The 26,506-nt window shown below is 44.8% G+C and overlaps 1 protein-coding gene across 1 annotated transcript in view; it reads left to right on the forward strand.

Annotated features, from left to right (window-relative positions):
• Positions 1-25,939, forward strand: part of IGSF9B (immunoglobulin superfamily member 9B) — a 1,214,248-nt gene extending 1,188,309 nt beyond the window's left edge. The window contains exon 20 of the mRNA XM_078681939.1: positions 16,499-25,939. Coding sequence (XP_078538065.1) covers positions 16,499-16,722 — 224 coding nt within the window. The 3' untranslated portion in view covers positions 16,723-25,939. The remainder of the gene's footprint in view (positions 1-16,498) is intronic.
• Positions 25,940-26,506: the final 567 nt, after the last annotated feature.

The raw sequence follows: 26,506 nt of genomic DNA on the forward strand, positions 1-26,506 counted from the left end.
CATGTTCCTCAGCCCCACACTGTTCAACATCTACTTGACCTCCTTGACCAACATCGTCCGATCCCACAGAATGAAAATCATATTCTATGCAGATGACACCCAGCTCCCCTCACTATCAGCCGACTGGACTGCAGCTATCACTCTACGTAGGATTTATTTATTTATTTTTAAATGTATATGGCGCACAACTACTCTGAGGTTTCCCGGCGCCTACGGACATGCACTAAAATAGAAAAAAGGCCTAAGCTCTACTGATTAAAAAGCCATGTTTTTAGATTTTTACGAAAGTGATGGTAGCTCGTTTCATGGCGTAAGTGAAATGGAAGCGAGTTCCACAGAGCAGGGGCTAGATAGGCAAAAGAGCGGCCGCCCATTCGATCTTGTTTGATCATGGGGACTTGGAATTTTAACTGATTAGAGGATCGAAGAAGGCGTGAAGGATGGTAAGGGTGGACCGAGGCACCTAAATAGTGAGGTGCACAGCCCATATTAATCCTGTGCATGTAGCAGAGGGCTTTAAATTTAGCACGATTATCTATCCTCAACCAGTGTAGTTCACGGAGCGGACCTGTAGTGGAGGCCGTTCTGGGTAGTTGGCAAAGCAGTCTGGCCGCAGAGTTTTGGAGCACTTGCAGCTTACAAACGATTTCTTTACTAGTACGTTTCTGTAATCTAATCTGGACATGACCCAGGCCTGAATGATTTTTTTTGCGTACCGGAAGGAAGCATCCAGAGAAGCCATTTTAAAATAGTAAAACAGGTAGAGGCGACCTTAACCACTTGCTGCTTCATAGACAGCTGGTCGTCAAGGATAACTCCAAGATTACGAGCCGATTGAGATGGAAGGGGAGATCGCCCATTTGAGGAGGCCAGTGTTGGGGGCCCCGAAGAGTTTTGTTTCCACCAAAACACACACTTCCTGAGGAGACTCCAGACCATACAGAACTCAGCGGCCAGAATCATCCTTGACCTCCATAAATGGACCCATTTCACCTCCCCCCCCCCCCCCCCCCCCACCTAATGAGACTCCACTGGCTTCCTGTTCAGAAGAAATGCCAATTCGAGATACTGATCCACATCTATAAAGACCTTCACAATCAAGGATAAGCATACATCAAACACTGCCTGAAGTTCCACCAACAGTCCATACTCCTGCGCTCCACCTCCCTCTCAGTCACGCCGCCCCTGCACCTGCCGGAGCAACAGTGGAGAACGCTCCTTCTCCTACCTCACAGTGAAATTCTGGAACAACCACTCCCTTCACCTGCGGACCTCTTCCTTTCTTCTGAAATTCAGGAAAGGAATCAAGACCGGGCTGAAGAACAACTTTGTGGATCTGCTCAATTGAACGCATCAATAGGTCCATGAGTGAGAACTCCACCTTAAAGTCCTTCACAATTAAGTACATCAGTGGGTAACTCCTGCCATTGACCTGTTTGGCACTCCTTAAAACATGAAATTTAAGAACCTAACCTCCATGTAGCTACAGTTTATTGGAAATGCACTTAAAAATTAACTGGTCAGGGATATTTGCCTATGATATGCCTCCTCTCCCTTTCCTCGAGTATGTATGTGACAAGGGTGACCTGTGTGACGAAGATGATGATACGGAATTGCCTAAAAGAACCTTCTCACCCTCTTCTCTCGCCCAGGACGAGTGGAATGAAAACGGATTACCGCTCTTTTCAGAGGACAGCGAAAAACGGCACTGTTTCTTTAACTGGGGAGAGATGTACACAAACCCTGCCCTATCTGATGACGTCGAAGGGGCTGGATCCTCAAATGCAGGAAGTCCACAGCGAGAGGCGTGTGAGTCCACCGGAGGAGACGGAGTAGGAGAAAACGCAGGAAAGAGACGAGGAGAAGGAGAGCCCGAAGGATTGCCTGAGTCAGAGGACGCGACGAAGCCAGGAGACCAACGGTCGGATGTATGACATTACAACGCATGCTTTTACCACGGATGCCTTTACATCGCAGTTTTTACAACGCATGCCATTACAACGCATAGCGCTTTGGGGTGCTGGATAGTGAATAGTTTAATTTACTATTCCAACTCCAGTCCCCGTGGATAGTAGGGAAGGTGTTGGATAGTAAATTAAATCTATTCCCTATCCTAGAGCGCCCCCCAGCGCAATGCGTTGTAATGGTTTATATTGTAAAAGTTGCGATGTAAAAGCACTGCGTGGTAAAAGTTGCGTTGTAAAGGATGTTTCCCCCAACGGTCCTACGAGTCGCCCAGCCAGGCTCTAGGAGGAAGAGCGTGGCTCACGCAGGTACGCAAACGCTTCACGGGCTGGGCGGGCCGACGGGGAAGACCCCCGAGTTAAACAACCCCGTACCTAATCTCCTGGTACTTCACCCTGAGCACATCCTTCACCTAGAACGAGTTGCTGTGCACAGAGTATCCTCGCACTACCCCTCCCTAATCACTGTATCCGAGAATGAATGCTGTTCTCATACGTGGTTCTTTTATTTTGTTTTGTTTCATTTATGATAACGCCTCCAATACCTGGACCCTTAAAGTGACGACCTGGCACTGGAGTACAAAAGGAGAGGGAGGACCCCGCCGAAGGACAGGAAGGCTGCTAAAAAGACTTCTGAACCCCCCTTACCCTACTACCGACCCATCCCTTATAAAAAGCGTGTCATTCGACCAATAAAACAAGAGTTAAAAACAGGCAAAGTCTCTGAAATTCCTACCGCCCTACCACAAGTGGTGGAGAATGCGGGCAGCTTAACTACCATCTGTAATACAGAGATAGACGCCCTAATACAACACCTGGTGAAGGGCCAGGAGCAACTCGGATGGGCAGTAGAACAACAGCTCACCTCCGCCCAGGCGGACAGAGACACGTTTAAAAACACAATATCCGCGCAAATAGAAGGCTTGCACAAAATGATGGGGGACTCCACGTTTCCGGCCCCTCTCGAACAACGAACCCACACCCCAGGGCCCTCCGGGATTTCCTTACAGAAATACGTGTCAGGGGAAGACCCTGACGCCTTTTTGCTGAACTTTGAACGGGCTGCACGCGCCTGTAGGTGGCCGATGGAGAAATGGCCGTTTTTCTTGGCTCCCTTGCTGACAGGGGAAGCCCAAGCCACCTACCAGGTGGCCAATGCCGCGGGAAACACACCCTATAATGAGATCAAAACGGTGATTCTCGATCACCTTGGATTGGATGCAGAGGCGTACAGGGTGCATTTCCGTAAGGAAAGAGGTTTGCCCGGCGAAAACCCCAAAACACTCTTCTTCCGCCTGAAGATGGCCGCGGATAAGTGGCTAGCGCCTAACACTAGTAGCAAGAAAGACATTATGAATTAAATCTACCTTGAACAGTACCTGGACGCTCTCCCCTTTCATACCCAAAAATGGTTGCGCCAACACTCGCATTTAACACCCGAACAAGCCATTGACATCGATACCACCTTTTAGCGAGCCCAACCAAAGTTATATACTGGAGAGCCAGAAAAACCAAGCAAACCTATACCCGGTAAATTCGAGAAGAAACCCCGTCTGAGTATGGAAGCTAGCAAACCCCGAATCAACCGATCAGAGGTCCCCCTGTTCCGTGGGCCGCAATGTTTCGAATGTGGGGCCTGCCGCCATATATAGTCAGACTCTGCCCACAGAAAAAACCTGTTGAAGAACCGATGGAAGTGGGGTATATACCCAAGTCTGTCTTTTACACCGTAGAGCTGGGGAAAGCCTTTCACGTGAGTGTATGGGTGAATGGGAGTGAGATAAAAGCCCTTCTTGACTCGGGGTGCAGGCAATCCGTAATTCAGGGGGTGTTTATAAAACCCAACCAAATAATCCCTGACACATTGGTACACATTAGGTGCTTCATGGTGACGTCAAGCCTTATCCCGTGCCGACCATACCCCTAGAGTCATCAGAGGGTGGCTCCCATATCGTAAGGGTGGGGGTGATGGATACCCTACCTGAGGAACTGATCATAGGGACGGACAAGCCTAGGTTTCTTGACTTGTTCCAACGCACCTTGCAGGAGTATCCGCGTTCCCCTGTACCTGGTCCCTTGAGTAACAAAAGTAATGCAGCAGCACCTGCCCTAATAACGCCTGAGCCATGGACACTAGACAAGAGCTTTAGATTCGCCCAAGTGAATGATGCATCTTTGTTCAATGCATGGGAACAAGCACACAGTACCCAAAACGACCCTAGTCATAGATATCCCCGGTTCTTTATCAAGGAGGGGCTATTATACAGACAGGCTAACAAAGACGAATCACATCGACTCCTGGTACCTTTATCATTCAGGGAGCAAATAATGTTTTTTTCTCATTCCCACTTAACAGCAGGACATGTGGGAAGTGAAAAAACTACCCAAAATGTCCTAAGACATTTCTACTGGCCGGGTATTTACAGAGACATAAAAACTCACTGCCAAGCCTTTGATGTCTGTCAGAGAAGGAATCTCCACCGACCTCCCGCAGTTCCCTTACAGCCTCTCCCATTATAGGGACTCCCTTCGAGAGGGTGGGGATGGATCTGATAGGTCCATTACCAAAAACAGGACGAGGAAACCAGTACGCACTGGTAATCATTGATTATGCCACCCGGTTCCCAGAAGCTTTCCCTCCAAGAGCCCCCACTTCACGGTTGATATCAGAGAAATTCCTGGATCTCTTTTCTCGAGTAGGATTCCCCAAAGAGATCCGGACTGACCAGGGCACTCCTTTCGTATCAAAGCTAATGAAAGAAGTTTGTAGGGTGTTAGACCTTAGGCAGATAAGAACATCGGTATACCACCCGCAAAACGACGGCCTGGTCGAACGATACAACGGAACCCTCAAAACCACACTAAAGAAAATGATGGCCGTAAACGGGAAGGACTGGGACCAGTTGCTACCCCTCGCACTGTATGTCATAAGGGGCCAAAACCAGAGCAGCCTAGGATGTTCATCCTTTGAAATGCTCTATGGGCAACAGCCTCGCTCATTATTAGAGATGACCAAGGAAGCGTGGGAACGAGAAGAAGCAAAAGAGGAAAGCGGCATCTTAGAATACACCCAGGCCTTGAAATCCAAACTAGGAAAACTGAGAGACTTGGCCTATTCCAACTTGGCAAGAAGTCAAGAGAAGCAGAAAACCTATTACAACAGAGGGAAGAAATGGAGGAAATTGGAAGTCAATGACTGGGCCCTGGTATTGTTACCCTCCAGTACCAAGAAGTTTCAAGCAGAGTGGACAGGACCCTACAAAATCCTAGAGGCCATAGGGAAGACCAGCTACAAACTCCAAATAACAGCCCGAAAAACACAGACGTACCACATAAACCTTTTGAAAAAATGATTGGACCCATACCCAAAGACGCTCATCTCATCTTACCCACGACCCCACTCTTTTCATCCACTCTAGACGACCTGGTGATCAATGAAGAACTCAGAGAAACAGAAAAAAGGGAATTACAGAATATCCTAACCCCCTTTGCTTCGGAGTTCTCTGACCTCCCTGGAAATACGACCTTGTGTGAACATCGGATCGAAACAATCCCGGGAAAAATCATCAAACAACGACCCTATAGAATACCCGAGGCAAGGAGAGCCGCAATCCAGAATGAGGTACAGGAGATGTTACGGCTGGGCGTCATTAGGCCTTCCAGGAGTGAGTGGTCGTCTCCCATTGTGATAGTGCCAAAACCGGATGGAAGCACAAGGTTCTGCATGGACTTCCGGGCGTTAAACAAAATATCCACATTCAATGCATACCCCATCCGGAGAATTGACGAACTAATCGAGAAATTAGGCGAAGCAAAATACATAACAACGCTGGACCTGACCAAGGGATATTGACAGGTACCCTTGAGGGAAGAAGACCGGATGAAAACAGCATTTGCCACCCCGAATGGATTGTTCGAATTCAACGTGCTTCCGTTCGGACTACACGGGGCTCCAGCCACGTTTCAGCGTCTCATGAACACTATACTTCAAGGTCATCAGTCTTATACTTCAGCCTATTTAGATGATATAGTAGTGTTCAGCCCGGATTGGAAGACCCATTTGCACCATCTCAAAACCATCCTAGGGGTGCTACGACAGGCTGGGTTACATGTGAACTCAAAAAAATCAAGGGTGGCATATCAAAAAGTCAAGTACCTGGGATATGTGCTAGGCCATGGGATGATAGAACCCCGAATAGAGAAGATTAGGGCCATCTCAGAAACTCCTTTCCTTAGCAGTAAGAGAGAAATTAGAGCATTTCTGGGGTTAATAGGGTACTATCGTCGTTTCATTCCCCTAATTTCTGAAGTTGCAGCCCCCTTAACCGACACCCTGAAACAGAACGTGAAAACCCAGGTATTATCACAGCCCACTCCAGAAATGTGGAAAGCATTCAACAGATTGAAAAAAATCATAACCACCAGTCCCGTGCTATCGTCACCGGACTTCAACCGGCCATTCATACTGCACACAGACGCCTCAGAATATGGTATAGGGGCCGTCTTATCACAGCGGTCTCCTGAGGGTACAGACCACCCTATCCTTTATATAAGCAGGAAACTATTTCCCCGAGAACTAAAGTACCCCACAGTTGAGAAAGAGTGCCTCGCGGTAAAGTGGGCGGTAGATAAACTAAGATATTATCTCGAAGGCCACCCCTTTACTCTCTATACAGACCATGCACCACTACAGTGGATGAGTCGGAACATGTCTCTGAACCCCAGAGTCTTACGCTGGTTTCTCTCCCTTCAGCCATTTACATTCACAGTAAAACATTGCAAGGGTACTGAGAATGGCAGTGCAGACTATCTCTCTCGGAATCCTCTCCCCAATCGGGAGAATCCAAGGGGGGAGGTATGTGACAAGGGTGACCTCTGTGATGAAGACGATGATACGGAATTGCCTAAAAGATCCTTATCACCCTCTTCTCTCGTCCAGGACGAGTAGAATGAAAACGGATTACCGCTCTTTTCAGAGGACAGCGAAAAAGGGCACTATTTCTTTAACTGGGGAGAGATGTACACAGACCACGCCCTATCTGATGACGTCGAAGGGGCTGGATCCTCAAATCCAGGAAGTCCACAGCGAGAGGCGTGTGAGTCCACCGGAGGAGACGGAGTAGGAGAAAACGCAGGAAGGAGACGAGGAGAAGTAGTGCGCGAAGGATTGCCTGAGTCAGAGGACGCGACGAGGCCAGGAGGCCAACGGTCCTACGAGTCGCCCAGCTGAGATCTAGGAGGAAGAGCGTGGCTCACGCAGGTACGCGAACGCTTCACGGGCTGGGCGAGCCGAAGGGGAAGACCCCCTAGTTAAACAACCCGTACCTAATCTCCCGGTACCTCACCCTGAGCACATCCTTCACCTAGAACGAGTTGCTGTGCACTGAGTATCCTCGCACTACCCCTCCCTAATCACTGTATCCGAGAGTGAACGCTGTTCTCATACGTGGTTCTTTTGTTTTGTTTTGTTTCATTTATGATAACGCCTCCAATACCTGGACCCTTAACGTGACGGCCTGGCACTGGAGTACAAAAGGAGAGGGAGGACCCAGAAGAGGGATAGGGAGGCTGCTGAAAAGACTTCTGAACCCCCGTTACCCTACTACCGACCCATCCCTTATAAAAAGCGTGTCATTCGACCAATAAAACCAGAGTTAAAAACAAGCAAAGTCTCTGAAATTCCTACCGCCCTACCACAATTTAGTAAAGGAGAAGAGGTGGCTGTCTATGACCCTCATTCTGGTAGCCCCAACCTGGGAAAGAAAACTTTGGTACTTAGTGAGCCTAGAGGTGTCAGTCTACCACCACAAAAAGCTCCAGTTGATGCTGGACCTTCTCACTCAGCGTCAGGGCTAGCTCAGACACCCAGAACCCAGGCAGCTGAACCTCATGATCTAGCACCGGAGTTCCTAGAGTTTGACCACCTTAATTACTTATAATGTGGGAGGCACACAAAAACTGCTAATCGCCTGTTACGTGGGAGAGGGTCATACACTACTGTATCTTCAAACAGTTAGCCCTTTGTGGTCTCTGTCCAAGAGATCGCTTGCTACCTACCATCTCTATACAAGATAGGTCTTGCCTATACTTTCATACACCTCTACCTCAATGCAAGTGCTGCATACAGTAAGAAAAGAGAACACTCATCACTCTTCAAGGTCCCTGCCATTAGGGCTTTCCTGCAGGTACCTCTGAAGAGTAATCAATCCAAAAACACCCCTATGTGAAAGCTGATTGTGATCCTCACATGACTCATGGGCCCTCTTTTCGAGTCCCTACACTCATGTGACCTACAGTTTTTGTCTTGGAAGGTATCTTCATTAATCGTAATCACCTCCCTTAGATGCATTAGTGAGCCCAGGTTCATAAAGATAAGTACTCCTTCAGGCCAATCCCATGTTTCTGCCAAAGGTTGCCTCACCTTTTCACTTTAACCAGAACATTCAGTTGCCTGTCTTGTTCACACAACTAAAGTCGGAAGATGAAAGGACCCTTCATAACACTAGATGCTTAGAGAGCACTCATGTACTACATTGCCAGGGCTATGCATATTTGTAAGTCTATTTAGCTTTTTGTAGCCTTTGCCAAACCCAACAGAGGGCATCCCATTTCTCAATTTGGCTTTACTACTTTGATTGACTAGTGCATCCTAACCTGGTATGCTAAAACCAAGAGCACACTCCCCGTGCCTCATAGGGTCCGCTCCACACTGAAAAAGGGTGCCACGTGTGCTTTACTGGGTAACATCCCATGGCAGATATCTGCAAGGCTTCCACTTGTTAATCCCGACATGTGTTAACCAAATACTGTTGTGTGGGCATTCTAGCCTAACAACAGGCTTTAGTGGTAAGCGCTGTGCTAAAACACTATTTCTAATGGACCCTTCATATTACGGATTCCTCAACTTAGAATACTCCCCGAGCAACAGACTGGATCTAGAAACGTTTCTTCAGCTGTGCTCCTGCGGTTTCTAGGTGGTGCTGTGTACCTCCGTGTTGGCTACGTACTGCCTTGTGAGTGACTGAGCAGAGCTGCATATAAGCTTCACCCTGAACGCTGATGTATTTTCCTTTCTTTCTCCACCTTCTGATTTGGATCTGAAGATCCACTTCCAATCTTCACAGCACTCTGATGACTTCAAAGGTGAGTGATAAATGGGCCCTCATACACCCAGTGGGCAATTGAGAGCAGATAGTGAGGCTCTATGGTGTTGAGCACAAGAAGACGTTGCAGCCCTCACATACGTCCTGCTGCAAGTTGTGGGAGCAAACTTGGTCTTGCTCCTGAAGCTGTTCGCTCCAGCTGTCCCGTTTATGATCAAGTACTCCAATTGGTCAAATTCTAAGTCCAGTTACAAACATAAAGTGAATCAGGACTCAACACCATCCTGCCATTCTGAACCTAAAGAGAAGCCAAGTGGGTGTTCCGATGTCAGTCGTTCACCTTTGAATCCTCAACTGATCCTGGTGCCCCTAGTCCCTGGGGCATCTGTGATACCACAGCAGATTGAAGCCTTCAAGAAGGCCATGCTCAAGATTTTTGGCTAGTTTTAGGTTCGTCTGGTGCATCTTTAGGCTTCAAGGACCCACAAGGGCCTCTCTCAGTTGGGTAGCCTAGAGGCTTGACTCTCTACTTGGGCCACCAATGGAAAAAAGTGCATTCAATTCAGTGGTGGTCCAGAGGACAGGTGAGGTTCTGCATTTACAGCTCCCTTCAGGTGTGCTCCAAATGAACACCCTTAGAGAAATTTTGCATCCTTAGCCAGCTACCTCTGAGCCCTTCCTCCCTTTTAATGATGTCCCCACTAATAACCTTGATTACTACTTTATCGAATCTCTGTTAATGCCCGCCTGCAAATATCTCATTTTCTTACCTGACATCATACTGAAGAGTGTGTCATGGATCTGGACTCAGCAAGTAAGGTAAATCCCAACCACTCCTCAGTGTTGGGAATCCAAGAGGATTGAGGGTTTTGGAAAATGTATGATTACCTCCACTATCAGTCTGGCATTGCGTTCGGTGAATGCTGTCTGCTTACTGGGTCGCTGTACACATGATGGGAGGGACATGTGCAGCATAATGTTGCCAGCAGTCCTGGATGAGCTTAGGGTCTCTTTGGTTTAGGCAATTCATAATGGGCAGGTTATCCTACGTGGTTTAGATACTACTGATTGCCTGGAGAGGGCAGTCTGCACCAATGTTATACTTTGTGGACAGGCGTGGATGCATTTCACTGGATTTACAGCCCAGGAGCTTGCAGGAACACCTGTCCTCCCGTTCTCCTCCCCTTCTGCAATGGCCACCAAACCACTTTAGTTTGCCCTTGGTGGAGCATGCCCACCCAGTGAGGCAATGGACATGTCATTACCTCCCAGAAGGACAATTCAAGTCCAACAGATGGGCCTTCTTTTTTCCCTGCCAAATATTTCCCCACATCTGAGTGATTTTCAAACAAGCACCTCTCTATTCTACTGCAAAAGGTGTGAGTGTTACTTTCCAAGGATGGTATGATGAGGATACCAGACTCAGAAAGAGGAGAGGGTTGATACTCTCGCCATTTACTTGTCCCTTTGAAGGACTGAATTTGCAGACCCATTTTGGACCTTTGGCCTCTGAATGCCTTCCTGAAGAAGGAATAATCGAAAATGTGCATGCCAGCCGTGCAATGTTGAATGTTTTGCGCATTGAAGTTTCTAAAATATCGCACACGTTAGGAGATGCGTTCTGACTAGAATGGAACACAGGCCTCCTGCCTCTTCTGCCCGTAGTTCTGAAAAAGAATAAGAATGACCTGGGGCTTCCACAAGAACACTTGTTATGAGATGTGTTATGTTGGACTGGAACAAGGTACTACTGTCCATAGTTCTGGTTTGGGCCAGGAGTGTATGGTACTTGGAACATCTGGGCATAAACAACTGTCCTTTCATCAAGCTTCCACTTTGCAAGGATCTTCTGTCATAGCAACAGCACTGGGTCCTCCAACTAAATCTGTGCAATCTACACCTACATACATGGAGATTGAGTGGCAGCAACTGACTGAGTTTGATCTGCCAACAAAGTGGTAGATGTCACATCCTTGGTGCCCTTCCACAAAATCCATTTATGCTGGGCACTGGGACCAATTGTTTGCCTGGTTTGGCACCTGTGAGACTGATCCCTTACAAGCAAAGCTATTGCATGTCCTTTTGTTTTTGTGCGTTTTGCCGAGCAAGCCCTAGCAGTGGGCACCATTAAAAGTTATTTGTTCGCCATTTTGGCCTTCAACGTTTACCGGACTAACTGTCTTTGGTTAAATCACCTGTTGTGATGAGATTTGTTGAAGGTTTGGTATGTATGTTATCTCCTAATCCGTTTGTGATGCCATAGAGGGACTTTCACTTGGTCTTCAGATTTCTAATGTGTACACTCTTCGAGCCAAGGCAAATATACTTGTGAAGTCTCCTGTTTTGAAGACAGTCTTCCTCTTTGCAGTTACATCTGCTTGTCACATGAGTGAACCCCAAGTACTCTCAACCAAAATACACTAACATTTTTCCCTGCCAAGTTGCTGCTGAGGACTCCGGCGACATTCTTCCCCCTCATCAGCCCTCAAAAGAGGAGGAGAGGCTGGACTCCAAAAGGGCATTGAGCTTTTATATGATCTTACCAAGGAACACTGTGTGGACAATTAGCCCTGGAGCACCCCACAAAAAGCTAAGAAATGAAAGACCAACCAGAAGAGACTCCTGTTGCTATGCACTCGTCAAGAAGCAGCCCCTGGTAGATCCGAAAGCCCATTCTACCAGCATTTGTGAAGTACCTGTCCTTGACATTTGGCAGGCTGCGATTTTGAAGTAATTCCTCATGTGCTGGATACACTCCTGCCGAGACAGCTTAGTTTCAGTGGGAAGGGAACTTTGCTTGGTCGGTCCATCAGGCCATTTTGGCCTGCGGCCACCCCACAAATCCTCTATTTAGGGAGTTATTGTGTTGGTATATCTTAAGATGAGGAATCTACAGTTAAAAGTATCTGGAGAACAAGTTATGTAGCTTTGATAACACTATTTCTAGTGGATACTCTGTCTAACCACAGATTCCTCACTGCCCTCCTACCTCTCTGTTCTTTAGAGTGGCCTCTTTTTGACATCTGAAAGGGTCGCAAGTGAGTATTCCACATTATGGTACTATCATTTGTTCTTGCTCTGTGCCCGAAGGTGTGTAAAGATAAAAATAAGAAACTGACATGAGCACTCAGGGGTGGCGTTTATATACGGCTCTGCTCTGTATGTTCCAGGAACATTTAGAGCCAAAGCAGAGATGCACAGCCCCACCTAGCTGCTCCTGAGAGCACTGCTGAACAATTATTTCCGGATCCAGTCTGGCAACTCGGGAGTATTCTAATGTGAGGAATCTTTTGTTTGATAAAGTATTCACTAGAAAGAGTATTACCGAAGGCAAGTAACTTGTTCTCCAAACATCTACATCATCAACTTGCTAGCCACCGCTTTCTGGAGGAACTGCTTTAAGTCTAAGCAAAGCATGTGTATCTACTGGCACACGTTATGAACAGAAAATGTTACTTACTCAGTAACCATCTGTTTTTAGCATGTAGGTCTGTAAATTTACATGCCTCAACCCTCCTCTCCTGAAGTCTGTCATGATAACAGATTATTTGTTCCTCTTTCATCTCCTTTACAAATCACAGCATACGTACAGTTCTCATCTATTGAGTGGAAAACAATCTGAGGTGGAGCCTGTGCCCTGGTGCATTGTGCAGCAAGAGTGGGGTAACACCAGGTTTTGTGACTCAAACTTCTTCAAAGGAAAACAGGTTGCAAACTTCAGGGCCCAACACTAAATGGGAGGAGTATAGAGAGCATATTAATCTAAAGAACTACATGTTCCAAACTAATGGTGGCAGGTTATGGATCATTTCCATGTGTGTATGTGTATGTTTATGTGTATGTGTGTGTTAGGTAAGAGACTGTCTCTTGTTTAAAGTCCTCTGGGACCTCCAACATTGGTTTGTTTATGGCAAAGAGAAGATGCTCATGATGGGTAAGTTTCCCTTATTCCCTCACCCTCCAGGCAAACATGGTACCTTTCTGCACTTCTATAAAACTCTTTAGATTCATCTTTCAGTTCCTACATATCATTTGTGTTGCACTTGGCCCATTTTGCAGGGTCATCCCTAAACTTTTTGCCTTTCTCCTAGCCTTTTTTCTGACATGGTGTTGGTGGTTTTAGGACTCTGGGCACTTTAGCACTGCTGTCCAGTGTAAAGTGTGTGTGCTCTCTGTGATAAACATGGTAAGATTGGTCTACACCTGTTTGGCCTATTTAATTTACCTGTCAGTCCCTTGTAAAGTGGTATCTCATATACCCAGGGCTGGTGAATTAAATGCTACTGGTGGGCTTGCAGGGCTGATTGCGCCACACACCAAAGTAGCCTTTCAAACCTATCCCAGGCCTCTGCCATTGCAGGGCCTGTGCGAAAAGTGTTACTGCCACGGTGACGTGGCAACTCAAGTGGGTGCCATGTCTGTGACTCCCCTTTTACTACATGTCAGTCACCCCTAAGGTAGGCCCTAGCAAGACTTATGGGCAGGGTGCATTGTAGGTAAAAGGTAGGAAATATACCTTAAGTGTGTGACATGTCCTGGTACTGACTAACAGCCATTTTGGTTTCTCACTACTGTGAGGCTGCCCTCCCATAGGAATGCATTGGGGATTCCCTGATAAGTTTTTCAGTGGTAATTCCTGTTATGAGAGGAGCAGCGTAGTAAAGTTTGGTATGTTTGAAATAGTAATAATAAATGTTACGCAATGGTGTACGCAGATTTATTATTACTATTTTAGAAATGCCACTCTTAGAAGTTGTCATTTCTGTGTGCTATGTGTCTGCCTGCCTGATGTGAATTGCATGTCTGACTTTTGAGTGACAGGGGCTGGTGAGATGTGTGTGGCTCCAGGAGAGGCAGGGTGAGTCGACACTCGACTGAATGGGACATCTGCATTTGGAGTAGTGGGAGGAGAAGTCCCTGGTCCCTGAATAGGTCTGTGCCTCGCCTGTACAATGCTGGCTGCGCCCCCTTGTGGTGTGTCTGATGACGAGCCTCCATCTGACAAAGGGGAAGAGGAGCCTTGTAAACAAAGTGCTCCAATTCCCCCCTGAACCAGTTTAGGCTGATTCCCCCAAGCCCTGTGCCAGGGCAGACAAAGCAAATATGTAGTATAAATATAGGGGCTGTGACCCAATGAAATGTTGTGCTTTTTCCTTGTGCTTATCAGGAACGGAAGAGGGGCCACTGGTGGGCTGCAGTGAGCCAGGAGGAACCACCATGGGACTTTGTTGTTGAGAGGTCTGCCCCTCTGCCCCTTGTGCTGGCCTGCATGGCTGCGCCCTTCCTGCATGTCCCCCAAGCACACTTTCAGGAGTGCAGATGTGCCCCTGGTCTGGGCGGGCAGAGGTGCCTCGTCCTGCCATCAGCCATTGGGAATGCCCTGCTGTCCCGGTGTGAGCAGAGCGTGGCGAGCGCTGGACTCACTTCCCCCAGGGCTTGGGGGATCCTGCCCTGCTGCATTCGGCATACTGGGTGAGAAGAAAGTGCAGGATTCCGTGATAGTGCCTCCCACTTGCTGTGGGGAACACTGCATATTTTTTTACCCCTAAAACGAGGGGACGGTCCTGCCTGCCTGAAGCGTGGTTGCCACTTTTCCTTTGTTTTCCACCGAGTGCACAGTGAGCGCTTCAGTGCCGAAACCGGTAGTCAGGTACGGGTGACCGGAAACCAGGCGTTGCCTGGCTGTGAGAGGGGCGCCGCAGAGTCTGTCTTACAGCGGGAGCCCACCCCGCATTGCCAATCCAACATAGGAAGCCATGCGGTGCTTACCTGACTATGGGCGAGGCTCCCATAAGGAGGAGGGGGCGCCCCGCATGTAGTCTGAGCCCAGAGAGGCAATGCGTAAGGCATGCGATGGACGCCTGGTGGGGGCGAGCCAAATGAGGCTTTGCTCCATACCTGACTGCGGTAATCCTTTTTTTTTGTTGATGCCAAGCGGCTGCACCACATAGAGGCGGGCAGCCCCCGAGTGAGGCACCAGGGGGAAACCTTGACGGAGGCCCCTGAGAAGAAGTCACTCCACATGTCTGGCCTGACCATAGCTGTGCCGCATGATCGCAGACAGCTGCCTTCTCCCCGCAACGTGAGGAAACAAGGGTGAGTGGCACCCCACCCCCGTAGCATTTGGAGGATCTTTGAGGGGCATTGTTTGGCTGCACTGGCAGCCAGAGGGCCAGTTTGGCAGCCTCGTGCTAAGAGGGGCATTTGTGTTATAAATCCCAAAGCGGGGTTTTAGGAGCATTGTGGGTGCTCTCCAAAGCACGTTGGGTGCCCATGTGATCTTCTTTTTGGCCGCATTGTGGCACCTGGTAATGGCACCAGACAAGCCCCAGTAAAGGGGACTTCTCAGGCACGGATAGTGCCAGTGCTTGGTAATTGCCTCAGCGGCACCGCAGGAGCGAGGGCAGTTCTTTTCTTGCTAAGAAAGGGGTGAGATGCACCCCACTCCCCAGCGCATTGCGCACCTTGGTTGCTCTGACATTTTGGACATAGGGCATTGGAGCCCCTGCGTTGGCCTGGGGTCATTTATGTGATGGTGAAAGGGTGCAAGGCCCTAAGGTGATGTATGCTCCTGGTCAGTGTACTGTGGTGCACTACTGATTTACTGCATAATGTGTTTATGCTTATGAGGTTATCGCATAATGTGTTTATGCTGGTGAGGCCTAATGCGTAATATGTTTATGCTAATGAGGGTTGGGCCTAATGTGGGTATACCTAATGTCATGCTATGATATTTTAGGATGGTGTCTAATGTTAATGTGATAATGCTTAGGTCATTATTGTACCAGTAATTACTGGTTGTGTCTTATATTTCCTACCTGCATTTTGATGGTTCTGACCGTGGCCCGATTGGCCTGGTCCTGTATATAGTCCCCTGTGAATATTGCCTAGTGCCACTTGGCACAGTGTAAATGCGTGATTATGTTTCTAATGTGTTTATGATAATGCAAAGGCTATTTTTATAAAACCTTGTGTGGGGTTTCTTTTGTAGTGTACCTAGTGTGTTGCTGCTGTGTGTGTGTTGTGCAACCACTTTACACATTGCCTCTTGGATAAGTCTGACTGCTCGTGCCATTCTACCAAGGGGGTGAGCAAAGGTTATCTTCAGCGTGTAACTCCCTTGCCCTGACTAGAGTGGTGGTTTCTGCCTGGCTTAGGCGTATGCCCTAGCCAACCAGAAATTCAATTTCTAACATTTTGATTGCTCATATTGCAGAAACATTGTTCAGAACGTATTCTTCCAGGGCAGGGAATTCTTAATGATCTCTTTTGCTACCTGACATTAAAGTCTGTTTACTACTTTCTCTCCTTCCTTTATTCTGGCTACTCTCTACCCTTTACTTCTTTCTTTTCCTGTGTCTTTCTCCTTCCCTCCCTCCCTGTGTTATGTTTGTCTTTCATGTCTCCCTGTCCCTTGCCCCCCCTTCCCAGATGATTCTGCCTCCCAGGTTCAGCCGCTCCCTCACTCTCAGGTACTGCGACCAGAGGAAGCTGCCTACCTCCGCAAAAAGAAAAGGACTCCGCGACAAGACCCTTTTGCCCGCCTCTCATCCCTGAAGGACGACCTCTGTCACCGACCCCAGTCTGATGATCAGAAAGCAATTCTAACCAGTGTCGAACAGGAAGACCCTGGTGGGCATGCCACCTTGCTCTAGCACAAGTGGGAAGAGATGCCACTGCTATTGGCATGAAGAAAATTGGAGTTATGTTCTGAATGGGTTTCTTTCCGAAATTCTCTCTACAGTGGGGGTAGAGGTGGAAAAGTGTGGCTAGTACTTGTAGCATTCCAAGCTGGGTTTTAGGGTAGAGAACCCTAGTGGTCTCCACCCTAATAGAGGCCACTAGTGCGTGAAATAGTTTGCCCAGTCAGTGCCTCAACCTGGTAATTGAGTCACTTGTTATCCCAGAGCTGCACTTACCACACAAATCTTCTGATTTGCCTGGTATTGAGAATTATGGCCAATTGAAGACTATGAAAACTGGGTGTGAATTCCATGTAAATGCAAAAGAAGACTATAAAACTGGGTGTGAATTCCAAGTAAATGCACAACCATGACTGCTCGTTGATGGCATAGTGCACATGTAACAACTTAGATAATCGACATAAATGATCCTGAGACAGGGCATAATGTAAATACAAGATGGAATTGGGAGGGCAATGGGCAACTGAATGTTACCTACAGAGGTATATTTTGATTGCAAGTTGCTAGTTCAAGTGGGAAGGGAGAGGTGTTGACAGTGGGACGTGATATTTAGCAGGAAAAACAACTATTGTGACAATGCTGTTGCAAACCTGTTGGAGATTATACTGTTTTCTGCCAGCACCAACCCTGCCTGGGCCAGCATTTGGAAGGCAAGGGGTGGAGGTGTGCTGGGGAGAGAACTGGTGATGTGCAACGGGGCATGGCAGCTGTGATGGGGGAGGGTTTAGGTTCTCATATGCAGTGTAAAACTCTATTTGGGACTGGGGGTCGAAATAGTTGTAGTGAGTAGATACTCTTTTCATTTAACAGAGGTCTCTTGAGGGAGCAGTGGAATGCCTCCTGTTTCTGGCATGCATTCTAGCGTGCATAAATGTATAATTGACTGTATTATCTCTATCTCTTACTTGGTGTTCGGTCACCTTAACAGCAACTGAGGGAAAAGGGGGTTGTTGCCCACTGATAATTTAGTAGGTCGCTAATGACCCCTTTACTTACATCCACTGCGGACAGTGTTGGGTGAACTTGCTTTGCCTAAACAATGGAGCTGTTGAAACCTTATTCCATAAAGCTGAATATACCTCCACTGACTGGAGGTGCCTAGATAAGCAAGAGTGACCTTCTCAGTACTGTGTATGGTGCTTTTACTGGTGTAGGACACTGTCATCCCAAACACCCAGTTTCCATTGATCCCTCAGAGCTGGTGCTAACCCGGCAAGGGAAGTATTGTATTACTAGGCTCTTGTGGGCTTTGTGGGTTGGGAATTGGAAACAGGGCAGGGTGTAAAGGATTGGGTGGCACGGTCCATAACATATACTGGTGCTATATCCATTACCGTTCTTACCACCTCTCCTCTCCTTGCCCTATATCTTTTCCACCCTTGATTCTTCCTCTAGTTATCACTCGATGACAGCATATTCCACCTTTATTTCATGACTTAGCTTCACCAGGCCAGAACTTCCATGTGTTTGCACTAAGGCCTGGATTGAGTATCATCCAAGGTGTGATTTTCATGCCTGAAATTGGTGCAAGATCATAAAGGAGACCGGCATGAGCCGTGTCTCCTATTACCTCATAGGAGCAAGTGGGAAGTGGTCCCTGACAAGGATGCACATCACCATATTCTTCCCTTATTCTTTTCTCTATCTCGATAAGGGAGGGAAACATTGTGTGACTGTAACGGTCCTAAAGTTTCGCAGTTTCACACTTGAATTTTTTTTTTAAGTGCATATTTCATTCGTAGATACTTCAAGCAAATCAGATACGACCTGTTCCTGCATTAATTCTGACTGATCCTCATTCATAAGCTCTGATTTCCTTTTTAAGGTGAACCTTGCTTATTCAGGGTCATTTTTGTCATATGGACAAGGCAGAGCTTTAGTCTCTCATTGTGTGGTGCATTTGGAAATGTTTTTGTTTTGACAGATTCACCATTTTGTGGCTAAGAACTCTTGATCCTCTTTTTATCAGTATCTTTCTTCTTACGTATAAATAGCAGTTTTCCACAGGGATCATATTATTGACTAGGGATGTCTAGTATTACAGCACATCCACATGGATACATTTGCATACAATTCATCTAAATGTTTTTTGCAGGCACTCATGGACCAGGACTAAGCACTTGTATTATTGATTCACATGCTGCGCACAATTTGGCTGAAAGATTTGGCCCTTTGACTTGAATGACTCACAATGACATCAACCCAGAAGAGCATTCAAGTTTCTGGGCTGAAGAGAGTGCCATTTATTTTTTGCCCTCTTTGTAACAAGCAGTAGAGTGTGGACTTTCTCACTGTGTCTAGTTTGAATCTTCAGTTGGACAACTAAGACTTGAGCTGCAAACCCTAGTTTGCTTTTTCATGCCCAAGAGCTAGATAATATGGAAAAATACTGGACCGAATATGCCAGTATGTTGGCACAGTGATCCGATATTAATTTGTAAGCTCAATAAACCCACCCAGAACTGTCTACTATTCTGAAGGACTCTCAAACTTCAAAGAAGCTGAGTCTGTAGAGACTTTCAAACCATTCCAGTTAAACCAAAGAAAAGAGGATGCATTTGAGAATACAATGTAAATAAACACCCCTGTAGTTATTTTGGCTGGAAAACATACCATAAACTTAGTAGCCATAATTTGGGCAAGAGACACGTATGTTCTTCAAGAGACCTTAACTAAAAAAACAAAAAGAATTTGATATCCTTTCAGCGTCATCAGTCACAAACCTACCAAAACACCACAGCATCAATCCAAAGTATACTCTACCTTGTGCCAAAAAAGTATTGGAGGTGACATTGAAATGTTATCTTTGACCTTCAGCAAAGCCACAATCTTTCACACTGATGAGTCCGTGCTGAAAGAGGCTCATTCTTAGTACTTGAAAGAGTTGCAAGAGAGTTTCACACTGAAGCTTTGGGCTCAAAATGCATTACAAAAATAAAAAATGTAAGCTTTGAAGAAGTCATTCATTTTATATCCAGTTTAAAAGTAAGATAGGATGAGTAAGAGGGTTGAGATACCAATTAATGAATCTCACATACCTCGGTCTCAACACAACTTGTACTGGAAGACCAGGACCCTCATTACATCCAGGTATAAGATTACACTTGTTAGGAGTATGAATAGGGAAGGTCTGGAAGGATTACAACCTACATTAACCAAAACAGGTAGATATTGACTCGGGTGAGGTGCCTATATATTATATGCTCATACAAAAAGCAGCAGGCCTCTGTGGAGTATAGATAGAACAAGAAAACAGCATATATTTGCAAACTGAGATATCAGCCCTTGTCAATGAAGCAATCAGCACCTTCTTTTGCTTACGTAAATACTAAAGGAAGCCAGAGAATTTCTCTTGGCTAGCAATATGTGCTCTGTGAGTCATGCAATTGAACACAAGTACAAACCGGCATTCGAAGGTTCACTATTGTGAGTGGTCACATGGATCAAGGCAAGACGAACAAGGGACTGTATGTAGTGGTTTAAAAAGTAAGGGCCAGATGTGCAAACATTTAGCGATTTTCAAATGCCATTTTTTTTATCGCTATTTGGGAATCGCTATCTTAGTGAATGAAACTTTTTATTAAATTAAAGATTCCCAGTGGGTCGCAAATCGACCTACCTCATGAATCTTAATGAGGTAGATCGAAATTTGCGACCTATTAGTAACGACAGTTGTCACAGGGACGGTGGGCTGCTGAGGTTAGCAGACTACCATGTCTGTGATTGCTTTTAAGTAAATAAATCTTTTTTTATTTAAATACAATCCATTTTCCCTAAAGGAACGCATGATGCATTTAAAATAAAAATAAGGAAAAGTGTAAGTTTAATTTGTTAAGAGTAGGTAGTGGTCCATAGAAACATAAAAAATGTGTTGGCCAATGTTCCATTTAAGAATGGCTTACCACTTCCTTTGAGGAGGTGGGAAAAAATTAATGCTTTGCAATTGGAATTCGGTCGCAAAACATTAAAACATACCACTACTATTCAGCATTTGGAAGGGATGCCCTAAAAACGCCCCTTCCAAATGCCAAAATGGTATTGGATAACAAATCCAAAGTACATTTCAGTAACTTGTGGAGTAGTGTGGCTCACTGGTTAGAGGCGGCAGACCCGAGAGCAGAGGACGGCCCGGGACCAGGGTTCGATTCCCGACGCGGCAGGTTTCTGGACCAGGGTCAGCGGACTCGATAATTCTCTCGCCTCGGTGCCCACTCTGATCAGCGATCACACTCGGCAACTCTGGGCACTAGCTTGCCTCATCTTCACTAACGGCCCCACCAGACCGCCGGGGATGCCTGGTCTCACCCTGGAGATACCCATTAAGGGACCATCTCTCAGGGAAGCCAGGAAGGGTTTCGCAGCGGTCGAAGCGCGGAGGTACCCCTTCGGGAGTGATTCCAGCGCTATATAAGCACATAATTAATTAATTAATTAAATCCCAATGTGCGGTTTGTAAATCAGAAAAGGCGTTCTGCGAATGGAGCCATTTGTGACTACAAAAATGCTTAGTATATCTGGCCCCTAAGTGTGGTGTTGTAGAGTTATTGTAAAAAGGTGCATGAACTTCACTTGATGTAGATGCCACGTCAGGAATCACTTGCGCAGAGCTTAGATCTGCATCATTATGATATTTTAGAAGGCCTTAAAAGATTAATGCTGTCAAGTGTGTTGCGTCCGCCAAGATGGAATGTAAATACCCTTTGCTATATTAAAACCGCAATCATATGAATGAACGCTGAAGTGCACACCTAAAGAATTGCATTTAAAGCTGCTTTCTTAATAATAGTCACTTAATTTAGGCTTGCCACGGTATTGTAAGTTTTCACAATTTAACAATTTACAGAATTCCACAAAGATAGGGTAGTTCTCGCAACAAATTAAAGTTCTTACCAAGGGTATGCCCCTGTTTTCATGTTTTTCAAACCATAGTCATTCCAATTCCTCATGTGCCAGCCTACACTCATTGTTTGCTAGAATAGCAGTAATATACTGTTTAGGCTAAACAGAACAAGAGTTCAGAAATACTACTGAACTATTTGTCCACACCAACATAAATGAAACACCACTGCTAAGGCGGGCATTTTATATGGAATAGCATCCTTAATTGAAACACGTTACATTGGCATACATGTGACTTATCTAAAAAGAAGAAGGATGCAAAAGTATTCCTTTTAGATGATATACTTATTTAAAATAGAAACAAAGCAGCCTCAAGGAGATCTCTTCTTTCTAAAATATTGCATTACACTGAGGACTTCCATGCAAGAAAGAAAGCAACAGTGGCACAGCCAAAACTGAGAACCGTATTTAGTCTGACTACAAACTACACACCAATCTCCACATTAGAACGGTAATACTGTTGGAAAGTCTGTTTATGGCATACGAATCAGCAATCAGATTTATGCTGCAAAATAATAAACTTTAATTATCTGTGACCGCATTTTGCTGCTGAATCCAATATAGATTAACATTAGACCCATCTTCTTCCCACACTGTGAAGTGGAGCGCTACCAGATATGATTAAAATCATTACATTTGCTTCTACAAATCGCTACATCTAGTTACCACAAACAACGTACAGTCTCATGATAAAATACAATCAGATGATATCACCCAAAGTGGGGACTTGTTGGCTTCTGGTAGACATAAAAGTGAGTCATTCAAGTCACGCCTATGATCGACTAGAACACTCTTTCCGTTAAATTGCGTGCAACATTTGAACATATGCTTGATAGAAATTGCAGTGCTATGTTATAGGTACTTTTTTTTTTCAAGGTCGGGTCCTGAAGGGCATTGAAGGAAAATAGGAAGGACCATTGTTTTAAGGGTTATGGCTAGAATGTGGTTGGCTGTCGTATGAAGAAAAACAGTATAAAACATTTTGAAGCATCCACTGACAGGATATGGTTCAATTCGAAAGGGTTTGTTGTTGATGATCACTTTCCTTGATTGTCCTCTAAATACCAGTGTGTGATGAAAAATGCCTATGCGAACCACTGTTTAGAACTTGAGAATCCGCTCAAAATGCTTAGAGAATGCAGATGTCAGGTAGATCCTTCATGTTTGTGTGGCCTTTTTAAGTATTTAAGCATATTGGGGTGGTAAGTATTCTGGTTGAGCTGTCTCATAACACCTCTGATGCTAAACTTAGATGAATGTTCATGCCCTATGCCACCATTCAAAGAGAGTCTTCAGTCAAGAACAACCTTGAACTCAGAGCGGGTCTGTTCCTCTTTTTGTAAGGGGTTGCTTATTCCTTTACACCTATATATTTATTACTTGGAATCCGATTATCTTCTTTAAAGAGTATTCATTATTTTCTTTTTAACCAAACGGAAGCAATGTCCGCATTCCTGAATAATTCAACTTGTAGGCTGCAGAAGGAAAGACCCCAGGCAGCTAACTGGAGCTCAGGTAGAGCAAAGCTTCTTTCCCAATTACACTTTCAACCTTATACTTCCATCTAGTTCCACGCATTATAGAAAGCAGATATTGAAAAAGGAAAGTTGTGTGTTGGATAATTCTAGAATTTTAAACCCGAAAGCAGGAAGTCAATTCAAAGTTATAATATGTTGTCAAACAAAAATCTGCAGTGCAGACTTTTAGGTAACACTCATATGTATGTCTCAAGAAACACAGTAGTAAAATATCTGTCTCCCAGTAAGAGTGATCTTGGCAAAAATAGTTAACAAAAAATCTGCAGTGCAGACTTTTAGGTAACACACATATGTATGTCTCAAGAAACACAGTAGTAAAATATCTGTCTCCCAGTAAGAGTGATCTTGGCAAAAATAGTTATCAAAAGAGTTTGGAAAGGCCTAAAAACACTGTTTTAGTGTGGCAAGCAATTGGAGACAAAGTTTAAGTATTTGATATTGGTGTATGAAGCAGTTGAATGGAATGGAAGGACCTTGGTCTACTGTTCGATATAATTGACATTCTTTCTTGCCCACTAGCATCTAGGCAAATTTGGTAGTGAACAGAATGTTTTTGACCCACCCACAACTATGCTGTACATCTGCATATAAGAGACCATAGCCTAATGTTTTTTTAAAACAAGCCATCAACAGAGAGATACACTCTCCCAGTTATTCTTGGCTGTGACTACTTGATTTATGAGACACTTGGCTTTGTGATTTTTTAATGGACATACACATTGTTTAGCCAATTGGAAATGTCTACTATTTTCTTATGACTTCTTTTGTGAAGCTCTTTTTTTCTGAAAGTTCCTCTTCCTATATGTGTGTCGTTACAGCGAGACAACAGAGCAACGATTACCATTGTTCAATGAGGTAGATTCCAGTGCCTCCATTTTGCTCAAACTACTTTTTCAAATGATGCTCAGCATTGATTTCCCAAACGAAGGGACCGTTCTTGCTAATTCAAGTCATACATATGCTTACAGTGGCTCTATGGTGGCAATGTGTAGGTTCTCCCAGTGCATCATGCAAGTGATGATGGGTTTCATGGTCAGATGTACCTTTTATTGAAGATGGGAAGGATCTTTACAGCCAGTGCCAGTGGTGCTCAGGGTTAAATAGACCCTCTAATAGATTTTCTCAGGGCCTTGTTGATGCTGGGGATACTCAGTGTTGAAGAGACCATCTCTTGACTATGTACAGGAGTCTTTTCCTTTGTACTTCTGATGTTTATACTGGGGGTCATTAAGACCCTTTTGTGCGCATGAACAGGGTCTTTCATACATCACCTAGGTGCCATTGAAAGCATTGTGTGCCATGCAAGAATGTGCATAACGATACTTAGAGGTGTGTATGAGCACATCAAATGGTGCTAGATTTCTTATAGAATATTATTTCAAACAGTCTTGGAATGTACATATCATTAATGCATAATTTAACAATGTGGGCCGTCATTCAAGTGCTTATTTACACAAACCAGTGCTTGCTTTTTACCTGCTGTAAGGGCATTGGTAGCATTGATTGGCTGAAATTCTTAATCAAATTAAGTGTTTGTTTGTGATGGTTGGTACCTAAAGGAAATGTGGCTCCCTTTTTCTTGGGTCATTGTTTCTGATTCTCTTTAATAAGAGCAATTGAGAGAATATCAAACAACATTCATGTTTTATATAATGCTTTTACTACATATCTCACTACAGTTTGCCACTAAAACTTCATTGAGCTCAGCAATATCACTTCTTCTGGTACTTACCAAGTGGGCCCAACACACGTTTCTTTCTGATCTCTCATTTAAAAAAATCCATGCAGGGCAATTCACAAAAGTCTCTCCATTTCCAAGCAATCCTACTCAAAGTTATCTTCCTCAAAATGCCATGTTTGAAAAAAATAAAGTTGTAGAGTTAAAAGGGAGTGTGAGTTCCCTGCACAAACCAATACTGGTAGCATTTTTCTATGGGGTTTGCAATCTTCCTCCCTACTATAGTAGATTCACAGTCATTGTCTTGTAAGAGATTATAATGTGCAAACTAGCTCAGATTTTAAAAGAACGGAGAAAGGCAACTGTAGATATTTATTCTGAGGCGGATACTTGATCTAAATGTCCATAATTTCCAGATTTTCAGAAGCAAATATCCCAACTTTCTAATAACAAAAATATAGAGAGTAACAGAAAATTAAGTATGTACGTGTGTGTGTATATAGATAAATATGTGTGTGTGTGTGTGTGTGTGCATATATACTCACATACATATTTGTAGATATACATATATTATTTACATGCATTTGTGAAAATATTTCACTTCTTCAGGTAGTGTCGAAATTGGTTTTGGAAAAAATAGGCAAAACGTTTTCTTTGACAAATATAACGTCTGTTTTGCCACCCCTATAAATGATGTTAAGAAATTTCAAATAGCTAGGGCTAGTTTAACGTCACCTTTATGGTCATAATTTCACCTTTAAACTACTATCCCCGCATACGGACATTGAGAGAGAGATTGAGAGAGGGAGACCAAATGCATTATCCATTTCATATATGTTACATCCTGAAAAAACAGAATCAGTGTTTGTATCACAGTTTTTAGTTCTTATATGTAAAACATGAGAATACTGTCTTAACCTTCTTTCATAGGAAAGGTACACATATCACATACTGAAATTTAAGACAAGTTTTGAGCCAAATCTGCAGTGTGCCATGCTGTTCTTTACATCTGTACCAATCATTGCAAATTTTAAAGAAAACAAAATAACTCTAAGTTTTGGCTGTTTTTTGAGGATACTTATCTAAACGTTCTCTCGCAGTATGCATACAGGTTGAATCTCTGGTTACTTAGCTGCATATTAAGATGAAAAGAGATAGGAACCTGGGATGTTTTTGCTATAATTGCCAGAATGTAAAAAAAATATATATATATATAGTGGATACTTACGCAATCAATGAACAAGCGGGCCCCATATTTTTGGCCACAGGGTCCTTTATTTCAGCACAACCGGCATTCATGTTCTGATTTCATAGAAAAGCCCTACGCGTTTCGCGGCTCCTTGCCGCTTGTTCACGGGCTAACCACAAGCGGTTTCTGGCAGATGTTATGAGTATATATATATATATATATATATATATATATATATATATATATATATATATATATATATATATTTTGAATACAAAAGAGGCGGCACAGCCAGGGTAGTTATTCAGCCTTATTTTATTCCTGCTTCACCCCACCAACGCGTTTCAGCCACAACTGGCCTTGCTCACGGTCGGTTAGTCCTTCCACAGTGTCGTTTTTTGTACTATCCCATTTTGCCAATTAGGAGGCATT

Source organism: Lissotriton helveticus, chromosome 3_1 (assembly GCF_964261635.1).
Source record: "Lissotriton helveticus chromosome 3_1, aLisHel1.1, whole genome shotgun sequence".
NCBI classification, from domain to species: domain Eukaryota; kingdom Metazoa; phylum Chordata; class Amphibia; order Caudata; family Salamandridae; genus Lissotriton; species Lissotriton helveticus.